Source organism: Populus alba, chromosome 1, assembly GCF_005239225.2.
Source record: "Populus alba chromosome 1, ASM523922v2, whole genome shotgun sequence".
NCBI classification, from domain to species: Eukaryota; Viridiplantae; Streptophyta; class Magnoliopsida; order Malpighiales; family Salicaceae; genus Populus; species Populus alba.
The window spans coordinates 34068981-34094403 of NC_133284.1; the positions used below are offsets into that span (position 1 = coordinate 34068981).

Consider the following 25423-nt stretch of genomic DNA (forward strand, 5'->3'; position numbering starts at 1 on the left):
CCAAATATTGTTTTTCTTGAGAATTAAGAATCCTTTAAAATAATGGGAAAATGTCAAAATAATTGGCCTTGTTGCGGCTGGAAATCTTACTTGCAACAAGAATGCTACTTGTAAAAAAACCTTGCGTTAGACTACTGCCAAACCACTCCAAGCCTCGATACAAGATTTCATATTTACCAAGCCTATACTATATATAACATTTAACTAGAAATCAAAGTTTTGAACCTCATAAAAAAATACAATTTGTAACAGAAAAGACTGTTAGGGAAGGAGATTGATAGCTTCCCTCTGATTGTACCTGGAAGAATGAACTGCAAAGCCTTTGTGTTGAACAAAAACAGAGCACTGCTAAATCAGTATAGACTTCAGAAGTCTTAATCTATCGTGGAACACGAACTCATGCTGACCTTTCAGTGGCATTTTTTATCTGTAGAGCAGCTCTAACAATGTCTCCCCGTGTAATGATTCCAACCTTTGGTTTTAAATTAGAGACCAGATATAAATTACTCAGAACAGATTAGAATCCATAAAATAAGATTGAATGAAGAATATTGGGAACAATTCTTACCAGCTTTCCACCATCATCTACCACTGGGAGTCGCCGATATTTTGTTTCAAGCAGCAACCTGTCATTCGATTAGGACATCAAGCGTGTTTTTAGTTTAATGTGAAAATTCCCAAATAATCCAATTGCAATAAGAGAAAAAATTAGAAATTTGATGATAACCATTTAGAAAATATTTTTAATAAAGATTGGACAAAGAGAAAATGCATAACAAAATCTTCTCGAAAGTATTGTCATACATTTATGGAAGTACAAAACAGAACGTGTCGTCTTACAGGTTTAAACAGAAATGTCCTTGAAGAAGAAAGGGATACACTAGAGTGGAAAAAGTTAATACCTAACAGCATCCTCTAGATTGGTAGATTCATCAACAACTAGAGGATTAGGAGTCATCAAATCACCAACAACTTTGCCGTTGTTCTTGATTAACAGTTTCTGTAACTCATTAAAAGTCTGCAATATTTATCAAGACACAGAAATCAGTATTAAAAAACATTAACTGAAAAATGTTCTAGAAGTAAAATCCCCTTTGCCAGTGCACGCCAGTCTCTCTTGTATTTCTAACATCAAACTCTTATTATAGGCCTGATTCCCACGATGGAGAAAACTCTCATTTATCAAGTTGTTGTATGGTTTTCCATTAACTATTATAAATTACCATCATTACATCTACCCACCAACAAGAATATCCCTGCATTTGGAGAATTTGTTCAAGCAAAACTTGTATGTAAGGCCAGCAGTTGGATTGCAGGATGGTGCTTAATGTAACGGTGCAGTGATCAAACCATCAACTGACCACATTCTTCTGCATTCTTTACAACCAGTCAAGTTGGATCGAAGTTTTGGGTTCTACATCCCTCCAATAAGAGTTTGTTGACTAATTGTGAGCAAGCCCTGGTGAAGGAGGAAGTACCGAGCATTCCTTGATTGCATGCCATGTACTTGAAAAGGGAAGGATGGCAAGGATTTTAAAAAGCCAAATTGCCTTACTGAGCCAATCAACCCCCCATTTTCATTCTGAACCTTGGATTCAATAGTAATGGCTACTCTAGTGTTGGAAAGACTTACCGAACCTGCACCCCCACAACACCCACCTTTCTTAATCTGACAAAGAAATGGTTATGATTTGTTTGCTAATCATGGCCTGATCATCCTCTTAAAAGTATAATATACTACATGTCTTTTCTTGCAGACACGGACCCCAATTCTCACCATCTTCATGCCTAAAGAAAATACTATGTTCAATTTTTTTCTGTTCATTTGTATATTTGATTGGGGAGTATAACAGCAGGTCTACAACATTATTTGGAGTTGAAGGACGTTAGCTCTGAATTTGACAAACACAAAGGATTCTAATCTCTAAATAAAGAAATCAGTCAAAATATCTCATTTTTTAAAGAAACAAAAATACATACAAACAGATGGATGCATGCTCAGTTACAAATACTAGATGCAAACGCCTGGAATATCAAAGGGGAGCTTCGCACGCACCTTCCAAGAACTATCAACATTAGGAAACAAGTTTGTGTCATTTTGACAGCCACCTGATAGACACCGAAAGAAGAAATCAGTAGCAGTTTCACACATTACAAAATTATAGTGCCAGCTTGTCAATAAAGAGCAATAACAAATGACAGAACTAAGTACCAACATCTAACAAAAATACACACACACACACACACACATATATATATATAAAACTGAATCAGTACAGCATCCTTGCTGCTATAGGCCCTAGAGATTGAAAAGAAAAGTTTGAGAAACAAGCTAAGAATTATCGTGATGTTGCCACAATCAAAGGGATGAAGAAAATTTATTTCTGAAAGGCCATGAATCCAACATTATTAGTTACCCTAGCTTATCCGTTTTTACTCTAGTCTATCTCCAAGCCTAGCAAATTGATGCTAGAATTGACTTTTCAATTGATGCCAAGATGAATTAGTATTGTTCTACTAGATAAGCAAGCAAATCTAACAAATAAACGAAGTTGGCAAGTAAGGTGCCATGTGGTTGTTTAACTTGTTATGACCATCAATCCGTCATGGTCTGAGAAAGCACTTGTAGCCAAGTTTCTTCAGGCCAACTTTAATGGAACTCCTTGAATCAAACTTAACAGAGCTACAAATTTAACAAATGGATCAGCTTGGTTTTGAAAACCATAGTAATCTAATTCGCCATCATTTCCGGTCAACTTGAGAATTCTCTAGAAAATAAAAAGGGAAAGAAGAACAAACAAAAAAATTATAGAACAAGCAATGGCAATGAGGAGATTACACCCAAATGGAAATAATTTCACACACATACACTCTTCATGAGAAAATTCAAACAAGGGAGCAAACAATGGTAAAAACATACGGGAAAAAAGACATAAAAATCCAACACTGGCTTCACTAATCTATACTACCTGAAATGGAATCGAGCGCAAGCAGGTCATAGTCAGAAACAACACCAACCTGCAACAAGTAAAGACTTGAAATCAGTTCTTTACAACACAATCTCAAATAAATATAGGTTTTTTTAGCTGACCAAGTGCTGTCCTTCATTTTCAGGAACAAGTAACATGAATATTTTACTACTTCTTAACTAGCTTTCTAGTTTAGATCTTAGCTTTTTTGTCTCAGGGTGAACTTTGGACTCCGCGAAATCCCAAGAACAGCATAGAAGCAAGGAACTGGTAAGCATGAATAGAAACCGTATGACAGTGGAATCATGAGATAAAATGAAAAACTTACCAATCTCCAGTCATCGTCAATGACGGGAAACCCAGTTATTCTCTTCTCTACAAGAGCCTCCAATGCTGCAAAAAAATATTCACGAAAAAATAAAATCAACAAACAGAACAACTCATAACAAAGAAAAGGTAGTAATTACCATCATCAACGGTTGTGTTAGCTTTAACGACATATAAACCCTCCTTCTTGGTCATAAAATCACCTACTGTGTAAATCCCACTTCTCGCCTGCAGAGAAAAAAAATTATATATAAAAAAACGCTATAAATAGAAAACAGAAGCAAGAGGCGGGTGAGTCAGTTATTTACCGGAACAGAGTTTGCTACAGTGGACAAGGCAACTGTAACAGAAGAACGGTATGGTGATTGAGGGGCGGAGGAGGAGCGAAGACGACAACATTTCGATCTTGGGGTTTTAGAAACAAAAAGAGAAGGTGGTGGTGACTGGTTGTTATTGGTATTTAAACAGAATGGCGGAGGCAGAGAGAGTAGTAAAGTGTTCGTAACAGAAGCCATGTAGCAGAAGATGATTGTAGTTAGGGTTAGACCAACAATGATGGTAAGAAGGTTACGCTTGTTCTGTCAGGAAGAGGGGATTTGTTAAGAGTGTATTGAATTGCTCTAACTGAAGAATTTCCAAGTGAGATTTGAAGCAGATGGGTACAGAGATAGCGCTTTGATTCTTTGAATCAGAAAGTGTTGTTTTTGGGGTTGCTCTGTTCCGAGATAGGAGGAAACTTGAGAGACGTCGAAACGCCAATTGATTGGTGAGGACTTTTCTTTATTTAACTCCGTGGACCCCTCAACAGCTCACAAATCACGGCTTATCCAGCCCTTTAATGGATTTACTTCCTATATTCTATTTCTTTATTTTGACTTTTTGGGTTTAAATATTTCACATGTAAATTATCTTCTCGTAAGATATTTTTCACTCAGAACATCTTTTTAAGGGTTTTAATGGGATTATAATAGCTAACGATTTAAAATATTTTTTATATAAAAAAAATTATTTAAAGCAAAAAAATCAAAATTTTTAATAATATAATGTACATCACGTTTCTAAACACTCTTTAATAATAATAATAAAAATAATGAAAGAAATGTAATAATAATAAAAATATTAAAAATAACAAGACACTGGTGGAAGAAATTGTGGTATAGTGACCATGAAAAAATCAGATTTTACTTAGTGATTAAATCTGATTAAATAAGATTAAATAATTATTTCTATCCCACCACCACCAATTTTATAAAAGTGGTGGTGGGATAGAAATAATGATTCAAATAATTAAATAATATTGTTAATAAATTATTATTTATAAAATTTTACAAGTTAAAAATATGTATGAGCAGGTTAACTAAATTATAAAGAATTGAATGAAGGCAATTTTGAAGTAAACAGGAGATCTAAAGAACGCATTAAGAAAACAATTTGGCTGTAAAGGATTTGTCTACAAGCAAGCGATGAGGAGAAAAGAAAGGGAAGTGAGAATTGTCCTCTCTCGCTACAAATAAGAAAGTTCGATGAGTTGTGTGGTAGGGGGCAATGAACATTCCGTGGAGGCCTCCATCTCGCTAGCTGTCAAGAGAACGTGCTTGCTTTGTCCATCTGTAGTTTTGACACGTGAAATACCGGTTTCGTCTGTTTTCGTGTTTTAATTTGTATTTGAAATGTTTTTATTTTAAAAATATCTATGTGATGATTTTATGTATTTTTTCAGTAATTCTATATCAAAAAATATATTGATATTAAAAATAAAAATAATTTTTAATTAAAAAACACCCTGCTTCACGTGGGCGTGTCGTCCAGCACGAAATAAAACGCACCGTGTAACTAAGAAATTTTCCTCTCTCGCAAAACGAGGTAGATTTGTGTGGTTCAGGTTTATCAGCGAGGAATGAATGGAAAACTCGTGGAAAAACAAATATCTAACGCTGATGTCAGAATCACCAGCCGATCGAAAGTCTTTGTCGGCAAAACCATGCAATTACATTAATCAAATGTCGTATATGTATTAATTGACCCTGACTTGTGAAAACTAAAAACCGAATGCGCACGTTAGATTCTAAAGTTCATTAGGATAATATTTGTTTTTAAAAGTTATTTTAAAAAAATATATTAAAATAATATTTTTTAATTTTACAAAAATATATAAAAAATAATTTTAAACGCAAAAAAAATAAACTTTCATATATCTTTATTTAAACCATATTTTCAAATAAAACTAAGACATAAGTGATATACGAAGATATCAATAAGTTCATGCTAGCAATTTTATTGACGTGGCAGACAACAAATCAATACATTACTTGTTATTAAAAGTGTTGTTGTGATTGTTTTTTAAAGTTTTTTTTATTTAAAAATATATTAATTTTTTTTAATTTTTTTAATTATTTTTTATATTAAGGAATCAAAATGATTTAAAAACAATAAAAATATATTAATTTAAAATAAAAAAATAAAAAATAATAATTTTGAAACATAAAAACAAAAAGAACCTTATATTAATAGATTAATATAGCATGTTGATTTGTTGACTGTCTTACCTGCATCCTCGATATTATTTTTTTCACGGAACAAATTCGAGTTCTTACTTATTTATTATATAGTAGGAGATGATAGACATCCATAGGAGCAATGGAAGTCCACATGTTAACCTATATAGTTGATAAATAAATTATTTGGTGGACTAGGTCCACCTCATAATTGAAAGTCACAGACGTAGCGAGAATCCTGTTGTTATGCTCAAGAGATATCAAGTTCTTTAATCATAGTAACAATATGTGAATTTCTTTTGTATTTATTGTGCAATATTCATCAGAATATTATTTAATTATGTTTGTGATATTTTTTTATTAATACCCTTTTATATTAAATTGCTATTATTGTGTATAAATATGATTTTATGTGATGATTTATTTTCTCTTTCTTTTACTTATACATGTTTTGAGATAGTTTAAAAACACAGTTGTACTCGTGTTTTAAAAAATTAAAAAAAATTACTAAAATTTAATTATATATATATATTTTAGATCGTTTTAATAGGTTGATCTCAAAAATAATTTTAAAAAATAAAAAATATTATTTTAATATATTTTAACATAAATAAAATATTTAAAAAACAATAATAACCATATTCTTACACCGATAATTCCTATCAACTTTTCGACCTTTTGAGTTTACTAATTTTCATTAATATATGGCAGCATTATCCCTGTATTAACCAGTAAGAAAATATTTGGTTTAGGTAAAAAAAAAATCAAGATACATAATAGTAAAAACCGATCGAAAGCATCGATGTTTATTTCCCGTATGCTTCCACCAAGAATCTAATTCAGATGAAATCTCAAATATCTTTGTTCAGAATCGTTGCTAGTCTTGGTGAATTGTTTTTATTGTTTACAAAGAATAGTGGTCAGCATGCCAAATAAAAAAAACACACGTGACTTAAGTTATATACTTAAGTGATGGAGTCACTTAGTAAAACAAATTAGTTTTATTTCTATTAAATGATAAAAAAAAAAAAACATTGGATAGATTAAATAAAACAAATAATCATGATAATTCAATAAAAAAATATTTATTTTAAAAAAAAAACAATAAGCTTAACTTATAATTCATTGAATATAACAAGAGAAAATGAAGTAAAAAATTATTTAAAAAATTAACTATAATTAACTAAAGTTAGTATGCAAACTTGTAATCTTAATAATGAGGGTTTAGTCAATCCGAGATATCCCCTCAAATTCACAACTTAAATCATAAGATCAAAATAATATAACAAAAAAATAAAAAAATTACAAAGCTAATTTTTTAAAAAAAAATTATCAGCCCATATTTTATTTTTAAACTCGTTATTCAAGTTCTCAAATCTAAAATACTCCATCTAAAAAAATCACAAAACTTAATTTTTAATTTGAATGATGAAATTAAAAAATTAATTTTAATTATATAAAAGAATTTAAAATTAAAATTAAAATTAAAAAAATTAAAATTAAAATTAAAATACAAAGTAAATTTTACATTTAAAGAAAAGTGAAATTAAAAAGAAAAATTAATTTAGAAAAATTAAAAAAAAAAATTAAAATTTACATAAAAACAAAAATAAATATTATGCCAAACACTGCCCGTATCGCGCGTCAAAACCTCTTTATCCTACCAGTTACCCCCTTTACCTCATCTGGACCCCACACACCATCCAATCCGATGGTTGATACCTCTCCCTCACACAATCTTAGGGTTTACATATAACCCTCTCTAACCCTCTCTCAGCCCCCAAACACCCTTCCCTTTTTTTTTTTATTGCAGCTCCCACCACTGCACCCTCTCTCTTTCTCTATCCCTCCCTCCTTCCCTCCCAATATTTCCGCCGCCCCCACCACCACTTCTTATCCGGCGGCCAATATCTCCTCCTCCTCCTTCACCTTCCCTCTCCTCCATAAAACAAAAAAAAAACATAATTCAAAAGAAAAAATCAAAACTTCTCTCTTAGACATTTTATCTAACAGTTGGCCTGTGTGTTTTTTATTCTTGTAAAAAAAAAAGAGGAGAGGGAAGTTATTTCAAAACCCACAAAAAAATCAAAACTTTTTCCGAGAAAAGCAAAAAAGAAACGGAAATGGCACAAGTTCAAGTACCAGTTCAACCACAGGGTGTGAATGCAGGGGCTAATAACCCTAATTTTGTGACGACGTCGCTTTACGTGGGTGATCTGGAAGCAAGTGTGACTGATTCCCAGCTCTATGATCTGTTTAATCAAGTGGGTCAAGTGGTTTCAGTCAGGGTTTGCAGGGACTTGACTAGCCGGAGGTCCCTTGGCTATGGTTATGTTAACTACAGCAATCCTCAAGATGGTCAGTTTCTATTTTTGTTTGTCTTTTTATTTTAAGTTTTGGGTTTTTAGTTGGTGATTATTAAGTGGAGAAACAAAGATTATTTAATTGAGCGGTTTTCTGTTAGGTTTTAGTGTTAATGTTGTATTTAATTGAGTGGTTTTAATGGGTCTGAATGATACTATGGTGTTCTATGTACCTTTGAGCGAAAAGTTTCGAACTTCAGAATTTTTGGGAGGGGTTTTCAACTGGGTATCATGACTTTTGAAGAGTACTTAATATGCTCTTAGAAATCGAGACTTGGTTGAATTTGATAACAAATAATGAATGCATTGATACCCTTAATATTTTGCATGTAGAGAATGTTGAGGAGTGTCTGTTTTTTTTTTGGTCTTCCTGGTGTGTTGTGTTAAATTCCATCCGTTCACTTTGTATTGTGTGGAACATGTTTACAGCTGCGAGGGCATTGGAAGTGCTGAATTTTACTCCCCTGAATGGAAGCCCAATCAGGGTTATGTATTCTCATCGTGACCCAACTATTCGCAAAAGTGGGGCTGGAAATATATTTATTAAGGTATTTGTATTTTATTACCGGTCAATTTGCTTGTTGCTATGGTTATTTGTATTTTTTTGGCTTCATGGAGTTCCATTTCTGTTTCTTGTCTGACTTGAATGCATTACTTGACAGAATTTGGACAAGGCAATTGACCACAAAGCTTTGCATGATACTTTTTCGGCATTTGGGAACATCCTCTCTTGCAAGGTTGCTACTGACTCATCTGGCCAGTCTAAAGGCTATGGTTTTGTGCAGTTTGACAGTGAAGAAGCTGCCCAAAAAGCAATTGAGAAACTGAATGGCATGCTGCTGAATGATAAGCAAGTTTATGTTGGACCGTTCCTTCGCAAGCAGGAAAGGGACACTGCTACTGACAAGATGAGATTCAACAATGTCTTTGTGAAGAATCTATCCGAAACAACAACTGAGGAGGATTTGAACAAAACTTTTGGTGAATTTGGAACCATCACTAGTATTGTGGTGATGAGGGATGGCGATGGAAAATCCAAGTGTTTTGGATTTGTAAACTTTGAGAATGCAGAAGATGCTGCTAAAGCAGTTGAGGCTCTTAACGGGAAAAAAGTTGATGATAAGGAATGGTTTGTTGGGAAAGCGCAGAAAAAATATGAAAGGGAAGTTGAATTGAAGCAGCGATTTGAGCAGAGTATGAAGGAAGCAGCTGACAAATTTCAGGGTGCAAACTTGTACATCAAAAATTTAGATGATAGCATAGGTGATGAGAAGCTTAAGGAGCTGTTTTCTCCATTTGGTACAATCACGTCTTGCAAGGTATGCAGCTTTGAATTTTAAGAGCTAACCATTTTGAGTATGCAGCTTTTGATGGTTTGTGTAATCTTCATTAATATCACCTTTTGTCAAAGAAGAATTTTCCTCATTACTTTGTTGATTCCTGACATTAGTATTAACATTAGAACACCTCTCATGTTTCTTGTAAATCCTGCTCAGAACCCAGTCTTCCAGCTGCACCAAAACAAAGAAAAAAAATCTGGTTAATAATCATATTAAGAATAAACAAATGTTGTTATGTCAATTGGAGACAGAAGAATATCCATGTACCCTCATGTTTCTGTATGATTTCTGACATGAGGAGGGGGGTCGATCACTCAAACTCATGCGCTATCCAGTTGGTTTTGTCAACCTTTGGAGCGTTTCCAGTTTAATGAACAACTGCCTTCCTGTATCCAGCAAGATTTCTCTGATATGTGATTGTATTACCATCTCCAACAACAGGTTTTTCAAAACTGATTTGTATATCAGTGCTAGTGGCTTTCAAAAACCACCACCTGCTGCTCGATTCAGTCTAGCTCCATTTCTATACTTTTTGTCCCCTGGTGTGAGAAAGTAGCATACTTTTTCTCCATGATGATTATCTCGAGCTGTTCATATAAACAAATAAATTTTATATTTGTAATTATAGTATCACAAAACATGTTTTCACCTACAGGTTATGCGAGACCCAAATGGAATAAGCAGAGGATCAGGGTTTGTTGCATTTTCAACTCCTGAAGAGGCATCCAGAGCTGTAAGTTGATACTTTTTCTGTGCTTTCATGAAGGCCCTAGAATACACTAATATCATTTTGTTGTTTTAATAGCTCTTGGAGATGAATGGAAAAATTGTTGTTAGCAAACCTCTATATGTTGCACTTGCACAGAGAAAGGAGGATAGAAGAGCTAGGTTACAGGTATGTTATTTTCATTTATGTTATCTTTTGTTTCCCTTTGTTATTTGTCAGTCTGCAGCTATGCTATCTTTCCTTTTTGCTGATCCTTTAAAGGTGTCTTTGTTCTTGTTCCTTGTAAAATTAATTTTCTTGATCGTTCATATCTGATGGATTTCTGTTTATCAAACAGGCTCAATTTTCTCAAATGCGACCTGTTGCAATGGCACCTTCAGTTGGCCCTCGTATGCCTATGTATCCCCCTGCGGGTCCAGGTCTTGGACAGCAAATATTTTATGGACAAGCCCCACCTGCTATCATACCACCCCAGGTAATGATTTCCACTTGTGTTGTTGCACGTTAATATCATAGCTATGTGTATGAATGTTCTGTTTTTTTATTAATAGATTTGTACCCATTTGTCAATTTTGTAAAATTGCTTTCTCACATGAAAGTGCCTTCTGTAATCGTTGCACTTTTATCAGCCTGGGTTTGGGTATCAACAGCAGCTTGTGCCTGGTATGAGGCCTGGCGGGGCTCCCATGCCAAATTTCTTTGTGCCAATGGTTCAGCAGGGTCAGCAGGGTCAGCGACCTGGAGGTCGACGGGGAGGAGCTGGTCAGCAATCCCAGCAGCCAGTCCCGCTTATGCAGCAGCAGGTTGATAGTCTTCTCCTTACTAGATAATTGAGATGGCAAAACCCTATCTTATGGTTTTATATGAATGACAGATGCTTCCTAGGGGGCGTGTCTATCGCTACCCTCCAGGACGTGGCTTGCCTGATGTGCCAATGACTGGTGTTGCTGGAGGCATGCTTCCTGTTCCATATGACATGGGTGGCATGCCAATGCGTGATGCAGGATTGTCTCAGTCAATTCCTGTTGGGGCTTTGGCTACTGCACTCGCAAATGCTACTCCAGATCAGCAGAGAACGGTATGCCCTATTCCTATTTTATTTGCATATTCATCTCTTAATTAGATTTTAATACTTGTGCTGTTCGAAATGGCACATAATAATACTGGAAGCATCGGCCATTTATTAAATTTTAATACTTTCCTCACTGAAATGGGCCACTGTTTCTTTCTTTATTTTTAACCGGAGGTGTATGGGGTTTTGTTGGACAAGGCCAGAATGATATGTTCATCACCTGAGAACGCATGTTTTCTAGATACAGTAGTTATTGTCTACTGGGACATATTAATGATGTTCTGATTAGTTGAAGCTGTCATGTTTTATCTTGCACCCAAAAATCATGTTTACTCATTTCAATTTTTCACAGTATAGATATCAGGAACATGCCAGCAAATTACAAAATGAAAATGAGAGGATCCCGATCCCAATTCCTATCCCTACTGGGAATGATATAAAATGTCTCTTCTGAAGATGAGTGAAATGGACATGTTGACCAACACATCTGATGCGTGTGCTAGTCTGGTTTAATTGATAGTTAATTTTTACTGGATGCATAACTGCAGATGCTTGGTGAAAATCTGTACCCTCTCGTGGAACAGCTGGAGCCTGAAGCAGCGGCCAAAGTGACAGGCATGCTTCTGGAGATGGATCAAACTGAGGTTCTGCACTTGCTTGAGTCACCAGAAGCTCTCAAAGCAAAGGTCAATGAAGCAATGGAGGTTCTAAGGACTGTTCAGCAGCAGGCCTCTGGCACAGCTGATCAACTAGCTTCTTTGTCATTGAATGACAGCCTTGTGCCCTAGGTTGAGCGTGGGCATAGTTTTTGAAATGCCAGACAACAAACCATTCTATCTACGGCTTTGATTTATACTTGACTACCTGGTAGCTTAGGCACCGGTTTTGTCTTATTTTGAGTTTCTTTCTGAAGTTGCATTGATGATGGGGACGGTATTGCTTAAACTTTTGTTATGCGAGTGACAAATTTCTGGTGCTTTAACATGTTCGTACGATGCTGTTTTAGGTTATGAAATTAATGGGCGTTAGTTATTTAAGATGGGAGAGATGCAATTTGCAAGATCTGGCTACTGGGTAAGCAAGGGTTTAATTTGAAAGAAATTAGCATAAATGGTTCACCATGTTTAGGAAGCAAAACCCCACTTCAGGCTTTTGATTAGAAGAGGGGGCGTGATCCTTGTGGTGGACACCGCTTCCAATGAACATCCTTAACAGTCACACCATGAAGCTGAAAAGTTCAATTCAAAGTACAATTCCGAAGGGAAAAAAAAGCTTAAAACCGGAGCACACCGAAAGCTCCCTGGAGAAATAACTGATAGCTCTGTTGCAGTAGGCATGCGTTGGTTAACTAGCGGTTACATTGTTTAACAAGGGATGGCCGATTCATGTAGTTGTTGCCATCATACAAGCATGTTGTGATCCTGCAGCGGATAGAAAAGGAGAAAAAGCAGCAAAAGGAATCTCATTAAAATTAAAAACGTTTAGGTGTTCTCTTTTAATTTCTAATCTAACATTGTATAAATATATATATGCACAAAAAACAACTCTAAAGTTACGATCACATTTCCTAAGACTCCCAATGGTACAACATCCTATAGACATAATTCGGCTATGCATCCCATTACTGGTACTGGCCTCAGAAACATCAAAACTTGTACATAAATTAAGCTTCCTGTCGATTAGCACGTCTTTGTCTAATTCCCACATCAGCTTCTCGAATCAAACCAGTGTCCTGTGAATTTTCTGCTTCGGAGGAAGTCCCTGCCTCCTTTTGCTCCTCCCCAAAGTTATGTAGCTTGCGACCAATGAGATAGCGATCATCACGAATTGAATTGTGAAGGTTGGTGAACCAGACATGGAATCTCTTGGCACAAAAGCACAGCAGGCTGAAGCAGAGACATCCCAGCCATGCAAATCGGTACACTGCTGAGTTTACTGCCATAGGGTACCCAAGCACAGGAAATACTCCTCTTGCTAAGACATAAGGTACACACAAGGCTGTTAGCAGCTTCATTATTATTGGGAACACAATCTCCTGCAGTACCCAAAGGCATTGCAGCCTTGAGAAACCATCTTCTCTCACCCTTTCAAATTTCATTCGCCAACTTTCATCCACCAGTGGCATCACCTGGTCCAACATAACCTGTTCAGGCACAAGATTTATTTTGAGTATATGAAATGGAAATCATTGTGGTATCATTGATGTCACAATCCCAACCCACCATGAAAATACTCTCTGCTCCTAACACTCTACATTCTTAAAGGCAGCAACCCATTGCTAGGATAAAACAATCTATGTTATTGCAGATCACTATATGGACATTATAAAAGCATGCAGTAGAAACAGGATTTTAATGCTTTACAGACTAATGAAACAAAAAATTCCCTAATCCACAGTAATTTGAAAATAGATACAATTGTTACTTCTGCAAATATTGAACCCTGGGCAATCTAAGAACAAGCACACATCTCTTAGGGCGTTGGTGATCTACTTTTCAGGCATCTGATAGTAAATCACCATGTCCTATCAGGCTTTTAATTGCCAATAACCATAGGTTATGCAGGTTGGGGCAATCCTGAGGATTATTTAGCAATTCATAACTAAAGCGTAAAATAATCATTTGGAACTGACAGTTTGATAACTCACCAGCCGAGTACAGATCTTAAGAAAGATGAGCCCTAATGCCCAATCCTGATACAAAAGGAAAACTGGGCTTTCATCTACAGGCACCCGCAATGGCACAATTACCAAAAGCTCAAAGAGAAGCCCAATCAACACTGGGATAACAAAGATCTGGAACGTGAAAACAGCAAATTTAAGAGTTGAGAGTCAAGAGTTCTCATTTATGAGAAACAAGCAAAACAACATAATCATAACGACATACCCATATTGACAAAAGAGCCAAGCTCTTGAGAACAATGCTACACCACTTCCATACTTGGCTCAACAACACTGTTGCCCTCTTGGTTCTAATTTGCTCAATGGAGTATCTTGCACCAGCTAAAGCCGTCCAAATGACATAACTTCCAATTACAAAAGCATAAAGATCTGAGGAAAGAAATAAAACAAGAATAAATCAGCTCTCTCATCCCAAATGCACGATGCAAAAGAACCAAACAAATTCAATCAACCACATTACCGTTGCACTTGATGCCATGAGTTATTGGCAGAAGAGGAATGGCATTGAAAAGAGCACGCCCAAGTGATATCGGAACAACTATCAACACGGAGTTGAAGATAAGTAAAGACATCCATGCCACCACCAGCAACAGGACGATACGAAGAGCAAAGCTGTACCTGCTACAAGACACATGTACAATATCAGGAGCAATCAAAGCAGCCTTGACCCAGTGACCATAACGAAATGCAACAACAAATAAATAACGATAAGAAAATATTAAAGTGATAGATAATGCATCATTAATTGCAAGCTTCTGGCAGTTGATGGTGCACAGAACTGCAATACCAATCAGCACTAGATGATTGAAGAAAGGTAAAACAATACAATGACATAATAGATTATAAGATCTTAAAGATATTCATGGAATGCCATACAACAGCAGAACACAAGGATATCATGAATGCTTAAGAACTAAATATAAGTAATCTTTCTACCCTTGCATTTAAGATTTAAAACAAGTAATCCATAAGATAAGAGCAATGTCACAAATGATGGAATAATGACACATTGGATGATTGCCAGTAGAGGTTACTGGGGCAGGCTGATTGAGGAATAAAATATCAGAACCCCTACTTCCAATTCTTGTTATCAGGAAAACAAAATCAGAAGGGTACACTATAATGTACAGGTATGAAGAAAATTAACATAAAGAGTCTAGGACAAACAAGCCACTACAGATGATAAACTATTTTTTAAAAATAACATGATGCAGATAATAAAGATAAAAAAATGGTAACCAGCAAAGAATGATATAGTTCAGACAACCAAGTTAAACTGTTAATAATGTAGCACATAATGCATACTCTGAATCAGATTGTTCATCACTATCATCCTCCTCCGCAGAACTTCCTGCTGTAAGAGCGGTCCTGTTTTGGTCATCTGCGGCTGCAAGGGCCACTACAGCCCGATCCTGTCCACCGAGTTGCACTGCCTGTAGTCTATCCTGTCTTCCTTGCTCCACATTTCCATTGTCTTGACCACCACTGTCCTCAGGTCCAGGCAGTAAGAAATCCGTTAAGCCAAGTGCCCAGCCAACTGCCGTAAACCAGTAGTGGAGAAGGGATTTGATTGTGGTCCGCAACTTAAAATGTTCAATGGCAAAAGGGATGCATATTTGAAAGAGAAGCATGTCAGCCGGAATTTCAGTAAATGGGTCGGATACCCTGAAATAAAAGTGCATTTGGATATCAGCAAATAATGGCAATAAACAATTGTGGTACCTCCAAAAATGAACAGTGTGTGTAAATGAAGTGTGGGTTTCTTACGATATGTCCAGTGGAAAAATGGAAGGTGCCATTCTCATAGCAAGTTTAACGGGTAAGAATACAAGCATCACAATTAAACTTCCATAAACAGCAACAGACAATAAAACTCTGCGAGCATGCTTGTGCACAGGATCATCAATTAAATCACGGAATGGGTTGTAGTTAGGATCTGCTGGATCTCGAAGAAAATACAAAACCCCTTGACGCAAAACCTGCAAACAGTAAGGAAAAAGAAAAACTATCAATTCAATTGAACCACGTGATTAGTTATTCAAATTTGAATAAAAATAAGATGGCTGAGAAGAATACCCCACGAAGAAGGCTCACAAAAATGCTTATATGTAACATGTAAACAATTCCTACAACCCAATGAACTAATGAGCTTGCTAAAGGAGAAATCCCGAAGAATTGAACCCTTTGAGCCATAGACTTTCCAAACATCCTTATGGTACAAACATCCAACCACCATCCACACATCAAAGGAAACACCCCAAGTTCGATAACCAGAAGGAAGGCAACCTTAATCATGGTCATCAAGTGTCTCATGGCTGCCAAGAACTGCCTGAAGAGGGATGGAATTGTCTCTGCTATAGAAGCAATACCATAAAATCTCCCCATAGTCAAAGGTTCACCCCTAGTGTACCGAATTAAAACAATGATGCCAAGATAGAAGAAGACTAAAGAGAATATAAACATGTATCCAATAGCAAGAGTTGTGACATCAGAAAGCCGTGATGTGCCAACACTTGCCCCTTTCAGGAGATCTGCAGAAAGTGGACTGCTTAAGTTATTTGCAACTTCATTTAGTCCACTGGCATTTGCATTTAACATGCCTGCAACCTTGCCAAGAACCCCACTGTCTTCACCTTCAGATGTCAAATTTGCAACAGCAGTTAATGCATTCTTCAAGGTGATATTTGCTAAGGAGAGGGCAGTATCAGTAAGAGGCATGACTGTTGACAGCACAGGAACACTTGCAGAAGAGAAAAGCCATGATATGTAGTATAGGATAATCCGTCCCAATGAAAATGGCACAAAGATTACAGCACCAAGGAATATCATATTGCTAGCCAAAACCTGCAGATCAATAAAGCCACAATAAAAAAAATTCACCAACATGGAAAAATGAAGCTGCGTTTTATTCAGCCTTTACTTTTATCTTGATGGAGTCAACACCACAGCAGAGAGAATAACTTTTAAAATTAGTTGCAAGACAGAAGAAAAGAACAGACAGTTGAAGAGGGGGGAAGCATCGTGATGAATGAAGATATGTCCAATATTCACTAAGTAGAGGAAGGAAAGAGCATGGAGATTGAAAATGACTTGGATGTGATAGAGTGAAATTCTTGAAGGCAAATGATAGCAAATGATAAAAAAAATAACACCAAACAATATGATATAGAGCAGTGGACTTACAGTGAATGCATTTTCAACTAAATGGAAAACAGGACCCTGCATGCCCACAAGCTCATCAAAGGGCACATCCTCTGCACCATCAGCATCATCTAAACCATCAAACATCTGCTCAACATGAGCCTCGAGACGAGCTGCCTGCATCTCCCATCGAGCAGCAACATTCTCCGCATTCCTTCGAATTATTTGACCACCCCCAGCAATTCCCTGTGCTCCACCAGCATCTTCAGCATTTGCCTCACCAGCAACATTTCTATTAGCCTGTCCTGGTTGTTGTCTTGCAGCACGGGCACCATTTTGATCTCCATCATCTTCTCTCTCAGCATCCTGTCCTCCAAGCTCTCTTAAATGCCTAAAATAATCTCTTAAAGAGGTTGCACCAAGAAAAATGAAAACAATACTCGCAGAAAGCAGGAACCCATGCAGACAATCGGTAAGAATAACAGTAGTGGAGATATGACTTAAGAATAATCTCTGGGCTTCAACAAAACTCCTCACAAAAGCCAACCTCCATATCCAAAACGTTATGAAGGGTATAATTAGAAGCCAGACAGAAAGCACGAAGCTGAGACGCAAAAAAAATTGCAGAACATGGCAAGTCTTCATTGCCATCCCTACTACAAACTCCTGGAAAGGAAGCCTTGCCGGGGCATTCTCAGAATAAACAGGAGAGAAAGAAAATGGATGTTTGCAAACCTACAAAAAACACGAAGAAATTCATTGGGAAACAAGGAAATGCATTTCGTTTCCTATAAAACAAAGAAAATGCCAGAGATACCACTTTTATCATGCGTTTAACCCATTACACAAAAAAAAAAAAAAAAAAGCAATTCATCAATTTTCTTCAACCACCTTTCATCCCTATATTATGAATCTAAAATTAAAAATACTGTGAGCCTAAGCATATCCAGTACAAACCGAAACTTCGTAGATTAAAGCAAAAGGAAGAAAGTTTATATGTGTTTTTCTTTATAAAGACTCCGATTAAATCCTAGTTTCACCAAATTGTATTAATTAAACAACCTCCAAACCCTAATCAAACCTCTTCCGATCAATCTTTCAACATTTCAATTATTACCTCACAAAATCCCTAATTATCAAATGAAACACACGAAACAAGATAGCAAGAGAGAGAAACCTCGCATTGGCGAGCATTACTATGATTGAGCCACTGAAGGAGACAATCCTGGTGAACAAACTTAATACTACCACTGCAAGCGCAAGGATACCGTAACGGATTCTCCGCATCTCCTGGATTCCTACATATCCTGCAAACATCCCCCTCCTCTTCCTCGTCATCATCAAACTTCGCCGCCGCCGCCGCTCCGGAACTCTCCTCTATCCCCATCGAACCGGATGGAGATTGTGTCTGGTTTACGCTCTCGGGGGCGGCTTCAGCGGTGCTCGGTTGTTGTAGTGGCGGTGGCTCCACCGCGGAGTCGATCTCCATGGGGGGAAGGCTGCTAGGGTACGGGATTTAGAGGCGGGTTGGCTCAGTGAGTTAATGGCGCGAGTTGGGAATGGAGAGAGATTCCAGAGTTTGTATTTTTGGAGGTTTTATTTAATGAGAAAAAACTAAAAAGGGTAAATCGCAACGCGGATTCAGTGTTTTGACGCATTTGTCCCTGATTGTGGGGTTTTATTACGGGAGTATCCTGGTGGGGATTTGGTGAGGATAGCGAGGTCTGTTTGCTAGGGATGGGTAGATGACGTGGAGGTGTAAAACCGGTAATTCACGTAGGAGTTTTAAACTCGGTGGTCGTGATGATAAATTTGACCAGATATTAATGGATATCGACCGCCTTAACTTAGATGGGTATGAAATTTTTTGATTTAGTCGGGCTGGAGAAGAATCTGGAAGTATTAAGATTGGTTTCGAGGTGGTTGTGGATATTGCTATGTCAGACGTTGACTTGACCCCACTCCAATTCAAAGTGTATAAATAATTTTAAAGTTTGAAAATATTAAAATTATACCAAGATATAAATTAAATATATATATATATATATATTATATACACATACACAAAATTCATTATTTATTATAATAATTTAATTATTTTTTTGCCCTTAAAAAAACAATAATCTTGGTGATAAGTGATAACAGTATTTTGATCTTTCCAGTTGATCCATTAAGGAATTAACCAAGATGTAAATGTCTTTTTAATTTTTTTTTGCATGGTGAAATGATCTAATTATTCTCCAACTCATCATTTTTTAAACCAACAAAGAAAGGTATTTTTGTTTTTATATATTTTAAAATACAGTAAAATAACAAGTTTATTCTTGAAAAAAAAAAATAAACCATGTATATATGGGTATTTTGGTTTTTTCACTTAGGCTTTTTTGTAATTATCAAGTTCATCAAGGGTATTTTTATCTTTTAACAAGGTTAAATATTAATTAAATTGAAAAAATTGATGACCCATAAAAAGCGCTCACTTACTTTAAACAGTGTGTACAACATCTACGATGTCACAAAATCCTCATTTGCATTGTTGTTGGAAGAGCCGCCAAGTCCTTTTTTTTTGTAAGAGCACGTGTCGGTGTGACAATTTGTCTCCCCTCAACCTTATTTTCTTTTTAAAAAAAAAAAATTACAGGTTGATCCTCTTTGTTGTTGATATTTCAACCTTATTTTTTTTATTTGTAATTTTTGTTCATGATCTTTTTGTAATTTTTTTTTGTTTTTAACTTGGTCCTTCAATTCTAATTTTTTTATATATTTTTTTAATTTGATCTTTATTTTTTAAAATTTTTAAAATTTTTTTATTGTATATTAGTTTTCTCAACTTTGGAGCAGTTGGGGAAAAAATGGAATTGTCTTTCTAAAATAAGAGAGAATTTTAAACCTCCTACTTATCTTAATTTTCAGTGTTCATATTGCGTTGTTTGTGTAAAAAATGTTGTTAATTCTCTTGCCAAAGTACTACAAAGTCATGTTTTCCTTTAGTATTCTGCAGGGCAATCATTCTGTTGTTGATCTCCAAATGCATAGTGTTCTTATGTTGTTGATGTCTGTTTTTGTTAATCCTAGGGCATGCAATTGAAGTATTAGGAGGAGGTGATATTACCTTTGCCTATAGGGTGTGAAAAGACCACATTTTTCATGCGAATGCCTGTTTTGGGCATCCAATTTGCTTAAATTGATGGATATGCTATACATGTACATATAGGAAATTAAAATTGCCGGTAGTTATAGCCTATGATTTGCTTAATCATATATTAAATAGTTGTAAAATTATAGCATTTAGGTTTGGATTTCAAGTTATAAATATCTAAATCTAATCAGGTTGAGATTGAATATAAAAATTCATACCCAATCAGATTTGAAAAGTAATTTTAGATTCAAATTCAATATAAATAATGCAAAACTAAATCCATAGATACATTTACCATCCCTACTTTACATCTCATCAAATTAAACCTCATTTATGAACCAAAAATTTTGTAGTCAAACCTCAAATTAGCCCCTTGTTTTATAATCCAAATCCCAATTAAGTTTTCAAAACATTAAATTGAGTTTTATATCCATAGTCTTTACAGATTTTATGCAAGGAAATAATAAGATTGCGAAAGGATAAAAGGTAAACTAGAGATTTCATTCAAGATCCAGCTTGTTTATATATACTCTCTTTCAAAAAAAAAAAAATCCAAAAGAGAGTTTATAGAAATTAATATGGTTCATCTACTAAAAAAATAATCATATAACATTTTTTATAATTTCGTATGCCCATACTTCCCATACACCGGACACATGCCCAACTTCCCTTGCAAGATATATGCCCATGTAAGGCCTAGGCCTCGGCGTGACATGCCCAACACCCTACGAGCTCGGGTTGTGCTCGAGCCCAACATGTTTGGGTTAATACAACGTGTCTAACCAATCTTTCATCTCTAATGAGCTCGGAAGCCTTGCTTGAGCCCAATATTCGCTAAAGAAATTTTTTAAAAACCTCACCTGAATCTTTCAGTATTTTATATTGATTTCATTAAGTATTATTTTGAGTACAATACAATTTAAAATATCACAAGGATAAAATTACATTTTAGTCCATTATCTCCATAAAAAGAGAAGATTTATGGGCTATAAATATACAATGAATCCGCCACAAAACCCCTCTTTTCATATGAAAAAAAATTCTATAAACTCATAATGGTAACCCAATATTTTTATAAGTCTTTGTGGATTAATAACATAGAGACTTAGGGGGTTGTTGATGGATTCAAATAAAATAAACCTAAAAAATCCCTAAAATGACAAAAAGCTCAATAAACACCAAGTAGCTTAGGCTCGGGCAAGATTCCTGAACTCACGCACCCAACATGGGCATACGCCCATGCAAAGGCTAGACATACTGTCACACCTAGTCTTATTGAGTGTGTTGTCATGCCTAGCACCCTTATATGCTCTAGCCATCATGCTTGAGCCCAACATTCTTGGACCCATCTTTCATCTCTAATGAGCTTAGGAACCTTGTCCGAGTCCAACATTCACTGGAAAATTTTTCAAGACCTTGCTCAGGTTCTATAGTATTTTATATTGATCCAATACGTATTATTTTGAGTTGAATACAACTCAAAATATCACAAGGGTAAAATTATACCTTAGCCCTTTCTCTCCATAAAAAAAGACAAGACTCGTAAGCTATAAATACATCATGAATAATTCAAACTAAAGGTTCACAATTTCTTTATTCTTAATATTTTTAGCATATATATTTTGAGAGTTTATCTCTCTAAAATATCATTGCACAATTCTAACTCTACAAAGTTATTGACTTTATTATTGGAGATTTTCCATGTCCATCAAAATAGATCTTTTGTAGGCATTAACTACCAACCATATTAACTTACCGAGCATTGTCTACTACTATCACAGATACTAGCCACCTTGACTAGGTATCGCCTGCTATTATCAACCAACTGAGCTTTTTGTATCAAGTTGCGATACACTTTGATTAGAAAAAATAGATTAAATTACTTAAACTAAAAAATTAACCAATTATCTAATATATTTTTTTATCCTAAGCTTCTTGAATTCCGTACTCATCACTAACTCTAAACATTTTGAAGACTGTAGCATCCCATCTTCAAAGTCAATATTGAAATTGTCAAGAAAATTAATGTACGAGGATTTAATCAAGTGCACATTTGCAATTCGATACTGCAAATTTCACATTTGTTCCAACTTTTTTGTCGAGTACATTAGATGATAATAAGAGAGCTTAATTAAGCAACCAACCAAATAGTTATCATGAAATAACTATTTGGCAACAACAAAGACCTTTGTGATGAGTTGCACGCGGTGGGATTGGTAAGACACACAAAGCACTTTCTGGAGAGTAATGGTAGAGCTTGCATGTCTTCACGCAGTCCGAGTTCCTTTTGCACGTAGCCGAAGCGCTAGGATAAATACAGTGACTCAGTTCTCCATTTGTCTCCATTGCTTGACCAAGGAAAACAAGCAAGACGACAAGGAGGGAGACCAACTGTCTTGAAGCTTTTGAGAAGCCATTGTCTTGCCTTGCTTAACCTTAAAAAAAAATCACAAATTTTTAGCTTCAAATAAGAACATTTCGTTCGACAGAAACAGCAGGTTAGGGAAAGAAGCTAGCTAGCTATCAAGGTTTATATACTTGCATGGAATGCTTTTAAGGCAATGAAATCCGACATATTGATTTCTTTCTCAAAAAGAAAAAAAAAGTCAATGTATATATGGAAATGATTTAAATAATTAGAGAGAAAATACAAATAGGATGTCTCTTTAATTGTCTTGATTGCTTCATAATTCGCTTTCTAAAGATTTTCTTGTTCACTTGTAACTTCTATTTCTCAATATCTTAATTATTAGAAGTATTGAAATCATGGAAAATGAGACATGGCTTTGCGGACAAAACTTCATCCTTCAGAAAAGACAAAACAGTTTTGGATTTTCAGTTAAAGGAATCTATTTTTTTTATTTTGACCAAATTTTTTTTTTAATACAGTTATAATTATAATGAACTATGGTTTCGGTTGTTTTTTAAAATATTTTTTATATAAAAATATATTAAAATGATTTTTTTATTTTTTAAAAATTATTTTTTATATCAGCATATCAAAATAATCTGAAAACATTAAAAAAATATTAATTTAAAGTAAAGAAAAAATTTAAAATTTTAAAATTTTACAAAAATCTTTTAAAATAACATCTTAATTAGAATTATTAGCTTGTTGAATAAACTTATAGGCCCATAAAAATTAAAATAAAAAATAAAAAGAGGAAAGCAAAGCAAGGGGAGTACTTAAACCAAGGTGTAACAATAATATAAGGGTTGAACTTATTAAATTGATTTTAGTATGATAGAGTTGCAGTACTTTCAATTTTGATTAATGGTAAACATAATTTATTAAACAATACACGATTTCAGGACAGATGATGAAGGAGATAGCTCTCTCCTTTGAGTCATGAGTCCATGAGTTTGAATTCTAAGATTAGTTTTCACAAGAACTTATTTTTTTTGGAATATATATAGTTTCTCATGAAAAATGTTAAGAAAATAGGTCTTGATTAATGTGTAAATTATTTTAAAGATATTTTCAATCATTATAAAAAAAAGAAAACGATGTACGCAAGTCTAAATTATCACATAAACCATGTAAGCAATTATCTGATTATATAATTATAATGCACAATCTAATAATAAAAAATTATAATATTCATAATCTTAGAATTTTATAATTTTTATATTCAAATAAATATTTAAACAAAACTTATTTTGAACCACAACAAACTCTTGAGACATTGAAATCCTAAATATAATTTCATGAGAAAAAAAATATGTACATTTATGATACAAAGAATAGACCTCTTATATCAAACAGTCATCAAGTGTGTTATTATTAAATAAAAAAACCACTTATACAAACTAATTATTAAATAAAAAAACAACTTTTATAAATTGACCAAATGGGTTTTAGCAACTAGCCATTTGAATGCACTTCATCACGAGTCGAATAATTTTTTTCATGGAAAAAAAATATACATAGGCTCCTCCAAACTGTTTTTTTGATAATAAATACAAAAAGAATTGAATGATAAAATTAAAAATAAAAATATTTGATTTGAAAAATAATAAAAAAAAAGACTTTAACCAACTGAGATCAACCTACTAAACTCGTGATTCGAGTTATGTATCTCATTTAAATATACATCAACCATGTGCAAAGAACTTTCTTTTATATCAAACAGCAATTTAAAAAAAGTAAAATGAAACTAGGGGCTGCATGTGGGATTGAAATAAAAAATAGCCTCGGATTTATTTAAAGATTGATAACAAATGTTTTTTTTTTAAAAAAAAACATATTTTTAAAAAAATGGAATGACGTTTTTTGTAATATGAAAAGGTTAAAAATACATTAAATAATAAAAAAAAAAATCAGGGACATGAGCCTACCGCACACCTGGCCTATAAAAAAGGCCTAGCTTGCGCTCCATCCTATAAATAAGGCTTGACTCTTTAATTTTTCCAATAGTAAAAGGCGGACATCACATTGTTTGTCCTTTAATTAAAAAAAAATTGCAAATGTCTTGTTGTTTGCTGGTCTAGTTTCTAGTGAACATGGGTCATTAGAAAACTTGGGCCCTATGTATTGTTTGCCTAAAATTTTGATTTTCAATCTATTTTTTATCCAAAATATATAGAAAAAAATTAAGACACCTTGATAAACCCATTAATAGCATTAAAAAACCTAAAAAGCATACAACAAACCCAAAATTATCAAAAAACAAAAAAAAAATTTCTCTAGCTCAAATTGTTTTTTAAGCAATTTAAACGTGAAAAAAATACCTTAAGTGGATCTCCCCTCACCGAATATGACCCATTGATATTAAGATCAACCATATTGGTGGCTAAAATTGATGTTAACGGTGATCTTCTCTCTTTACAGCTAAAATCTCGTGACTCTCTCTTTCTCTTTTTCTCTTTCTCTCAAACTAAGGATTAAAAATAAGAAAAATAAAGTTTTGGACTAAAATTGGCTCTTTGTTTTCCGAAACTTAAAATATTAGGGGTCGTAGTATTTACAATTTAGAAAGTATAAGGTCTACAATAAATATTTTGTTCAAAGTTCAAAACAGCTACCCATTTCCCTTGTTTTTTTTTTTTTCACTTTAGTCTCATGTCTTGTAATCTTACCATTTCCTAATACATTAACCTAGATTGGCTTCCAATTTGATCATATAAGAGTGAGAAAAAAATTGTATTGAGATAAAGAAAAAACCACCAT

General features: G+C 34.6%; 3 protein-coding genes across 6 annotated transcripts; 1 reads left to right on the top strand and 2 right to left on the bottom strand.

The window, feature by feature from the left end:
- Positions 1-108: 108 nt before the first annotated feature.
- LOC118055421 (CBS domain-containing protein CBSX2, chloroplastic) lies at positions 109-4075 on the bottom strand. 2 transcript variants are annotated; one of them, XM_035067324.2, is made up of 9 exons: positions 3605-4075; positions 3437-3524; positions 3298-3362; positions 2970-3018; positions 2057-2109; positions 903-1018; positions 569-626; positions 408-472; positions 109-320 (listed from the first exon to the last, which is right to left on the bottom strand). In XM_035067324.2, exons 1-9 carry the CDS (start codon positions 3809-3811, stop codon positions 227-229), a joined length of 795 nt encoding a protein of 264 aa, XP_034923215.1. In that variant the 5' UTR covers positions 3812-4075; the 3' UTR covers positions 109-226. The 2 variants fall into 2 exon arrangements, with proteins under 2 accessions (XP_034923215.1, XP_034923216.1); XM_035067325.2 differs by having other exon boundaries at positions 109-472; positions 3605-4073.
- Positions 4076-7572: 3497 nt separating this feature from the next.
- LOC118055420 (polyadenylate-binding protein 8) lies at positions 7573-12275 on the top strand. The gene is made up of 9 exons (XM_035067322.2): positions 7573-8149; positions 8584-8702; positions 8817-9473; positions 10150-10227; positions 10300-10389; positions 10559-10696; positions 10851-11024; positions 11096-11299; positions 11842-12275. The coding sequence occupies exons 1-9, from the start codon at positions 7915-7917 to the stop codon at positions 12079-12081; spliced, it is 1935 nt and encodes a 644-aa protein (XP_034923213.1). The 5' UTR covers positions 7573-7914; the 3' UTR covers positions 12082-12275.
- A 463-nt stretch (positions 12276-12738) lies between these two features.
- LOC118055419 (probable E3 ubiquitin ligase SUD1) lies at positions 12739-18725 on the bottom strand. 3 transcript variants are annotated; one of them, XM_073408019.1, is made up of 9 exons: positions 18292-18725; positions 17157-17849; positions 16050-16817; positions 15741-15952; positions 15279-15638; positions 14434-14594; positions 14179-14342; positions 13941-14087; positions 12739-13421 (listed from the first exon to the last, which is right to left on the bottom strand). In XM_073408019.1, exons 1-9 carry the CDS (start codon positions 18601-18603, stop codon positions 12957-12959), a joined length of 3282 nt encoding a protein of 1093 aa, XP_073264120.1. In that variant the 5' UTR covers positions 18604-18725; the 3' UTR covers positions 12739-12956. The 3 variants fall into 3 exon arrangements, with proteins under 3 accessions (XP_073264120.1, XP_034923212.1, XP_034923211.1); XM_035067321.2 differs by having other exon boundaries at positions 12739-13436; positions 14434-14591; positions 18292-18724; XM_035067320.2 differs by having other exon boundaries at positions 12739-13436; positions 18292-18723.
- Positions 18726-25423: the final 6698 nt, after the last annotated feature.

Coding starts and splice junctions, on each gene's coding strand:
- LOC118055421 (XM_035067324.2), bottom strand. CDS start 3,811: ATGGCTTCTGTTACGAACACTTTACTACTCTCTCTGCCTCCGCCATTC. Junction 1,019..2,056: donor ATGTTGATAGTTCTTGGAAG/GTGCGTGCGAAG, acceptor TAAATATTGCAG/ACTTTTAATGAGTTACAGAA. Junction 321..407: donor ATAAAAAATGCCACTGAAAG/GTCAGCATGAGT, acceptor TTCAACACAAAG/GCTTTGCAGTTCATTCTTCC.
- LOC118055420 (XM_035067322.2), top strand. CDS start 7,915: ATGGCACAAGTTCAAGTACCAGTTCAACCACAGGGTGTGAATGCAGGG. Junction 9,474..10,149: donor GTACAATCACGTCTTGCAAG/GTATGCAGCTTT, acceptor TTTCACCTACAG/GTTATGCGAGACCCAAATGG. Junction 10,390..10,558: donor ATAGAAGAGCTAGGTTACAG/GTATGTTATTTT, acceptor TTTATCAAACAG/GCTCAATTTTCTCAAATGCG.
- LOC118055419 (XM_035067320.2), bottom strand. CDS start 18,603: ATGGAGATCGACTCCGCGGTGGAGCCACCGCCACTACAACAACCGAGC. Junction 15,953..16,049: donor TTGTGAGCCTTCTTCGTGGG/GTATTCTTCTCA, acceptor TACTGTTTGCAG/GTTTTGCGTCAAGGGGTTTT. Junction 13,437..13,940: donor TTAAGATCTGTACTCGGCTG/GTGAGTTATCAA, acceptor GTGCCTGAACAG/GTTATGTTGGACCAGGTGAT.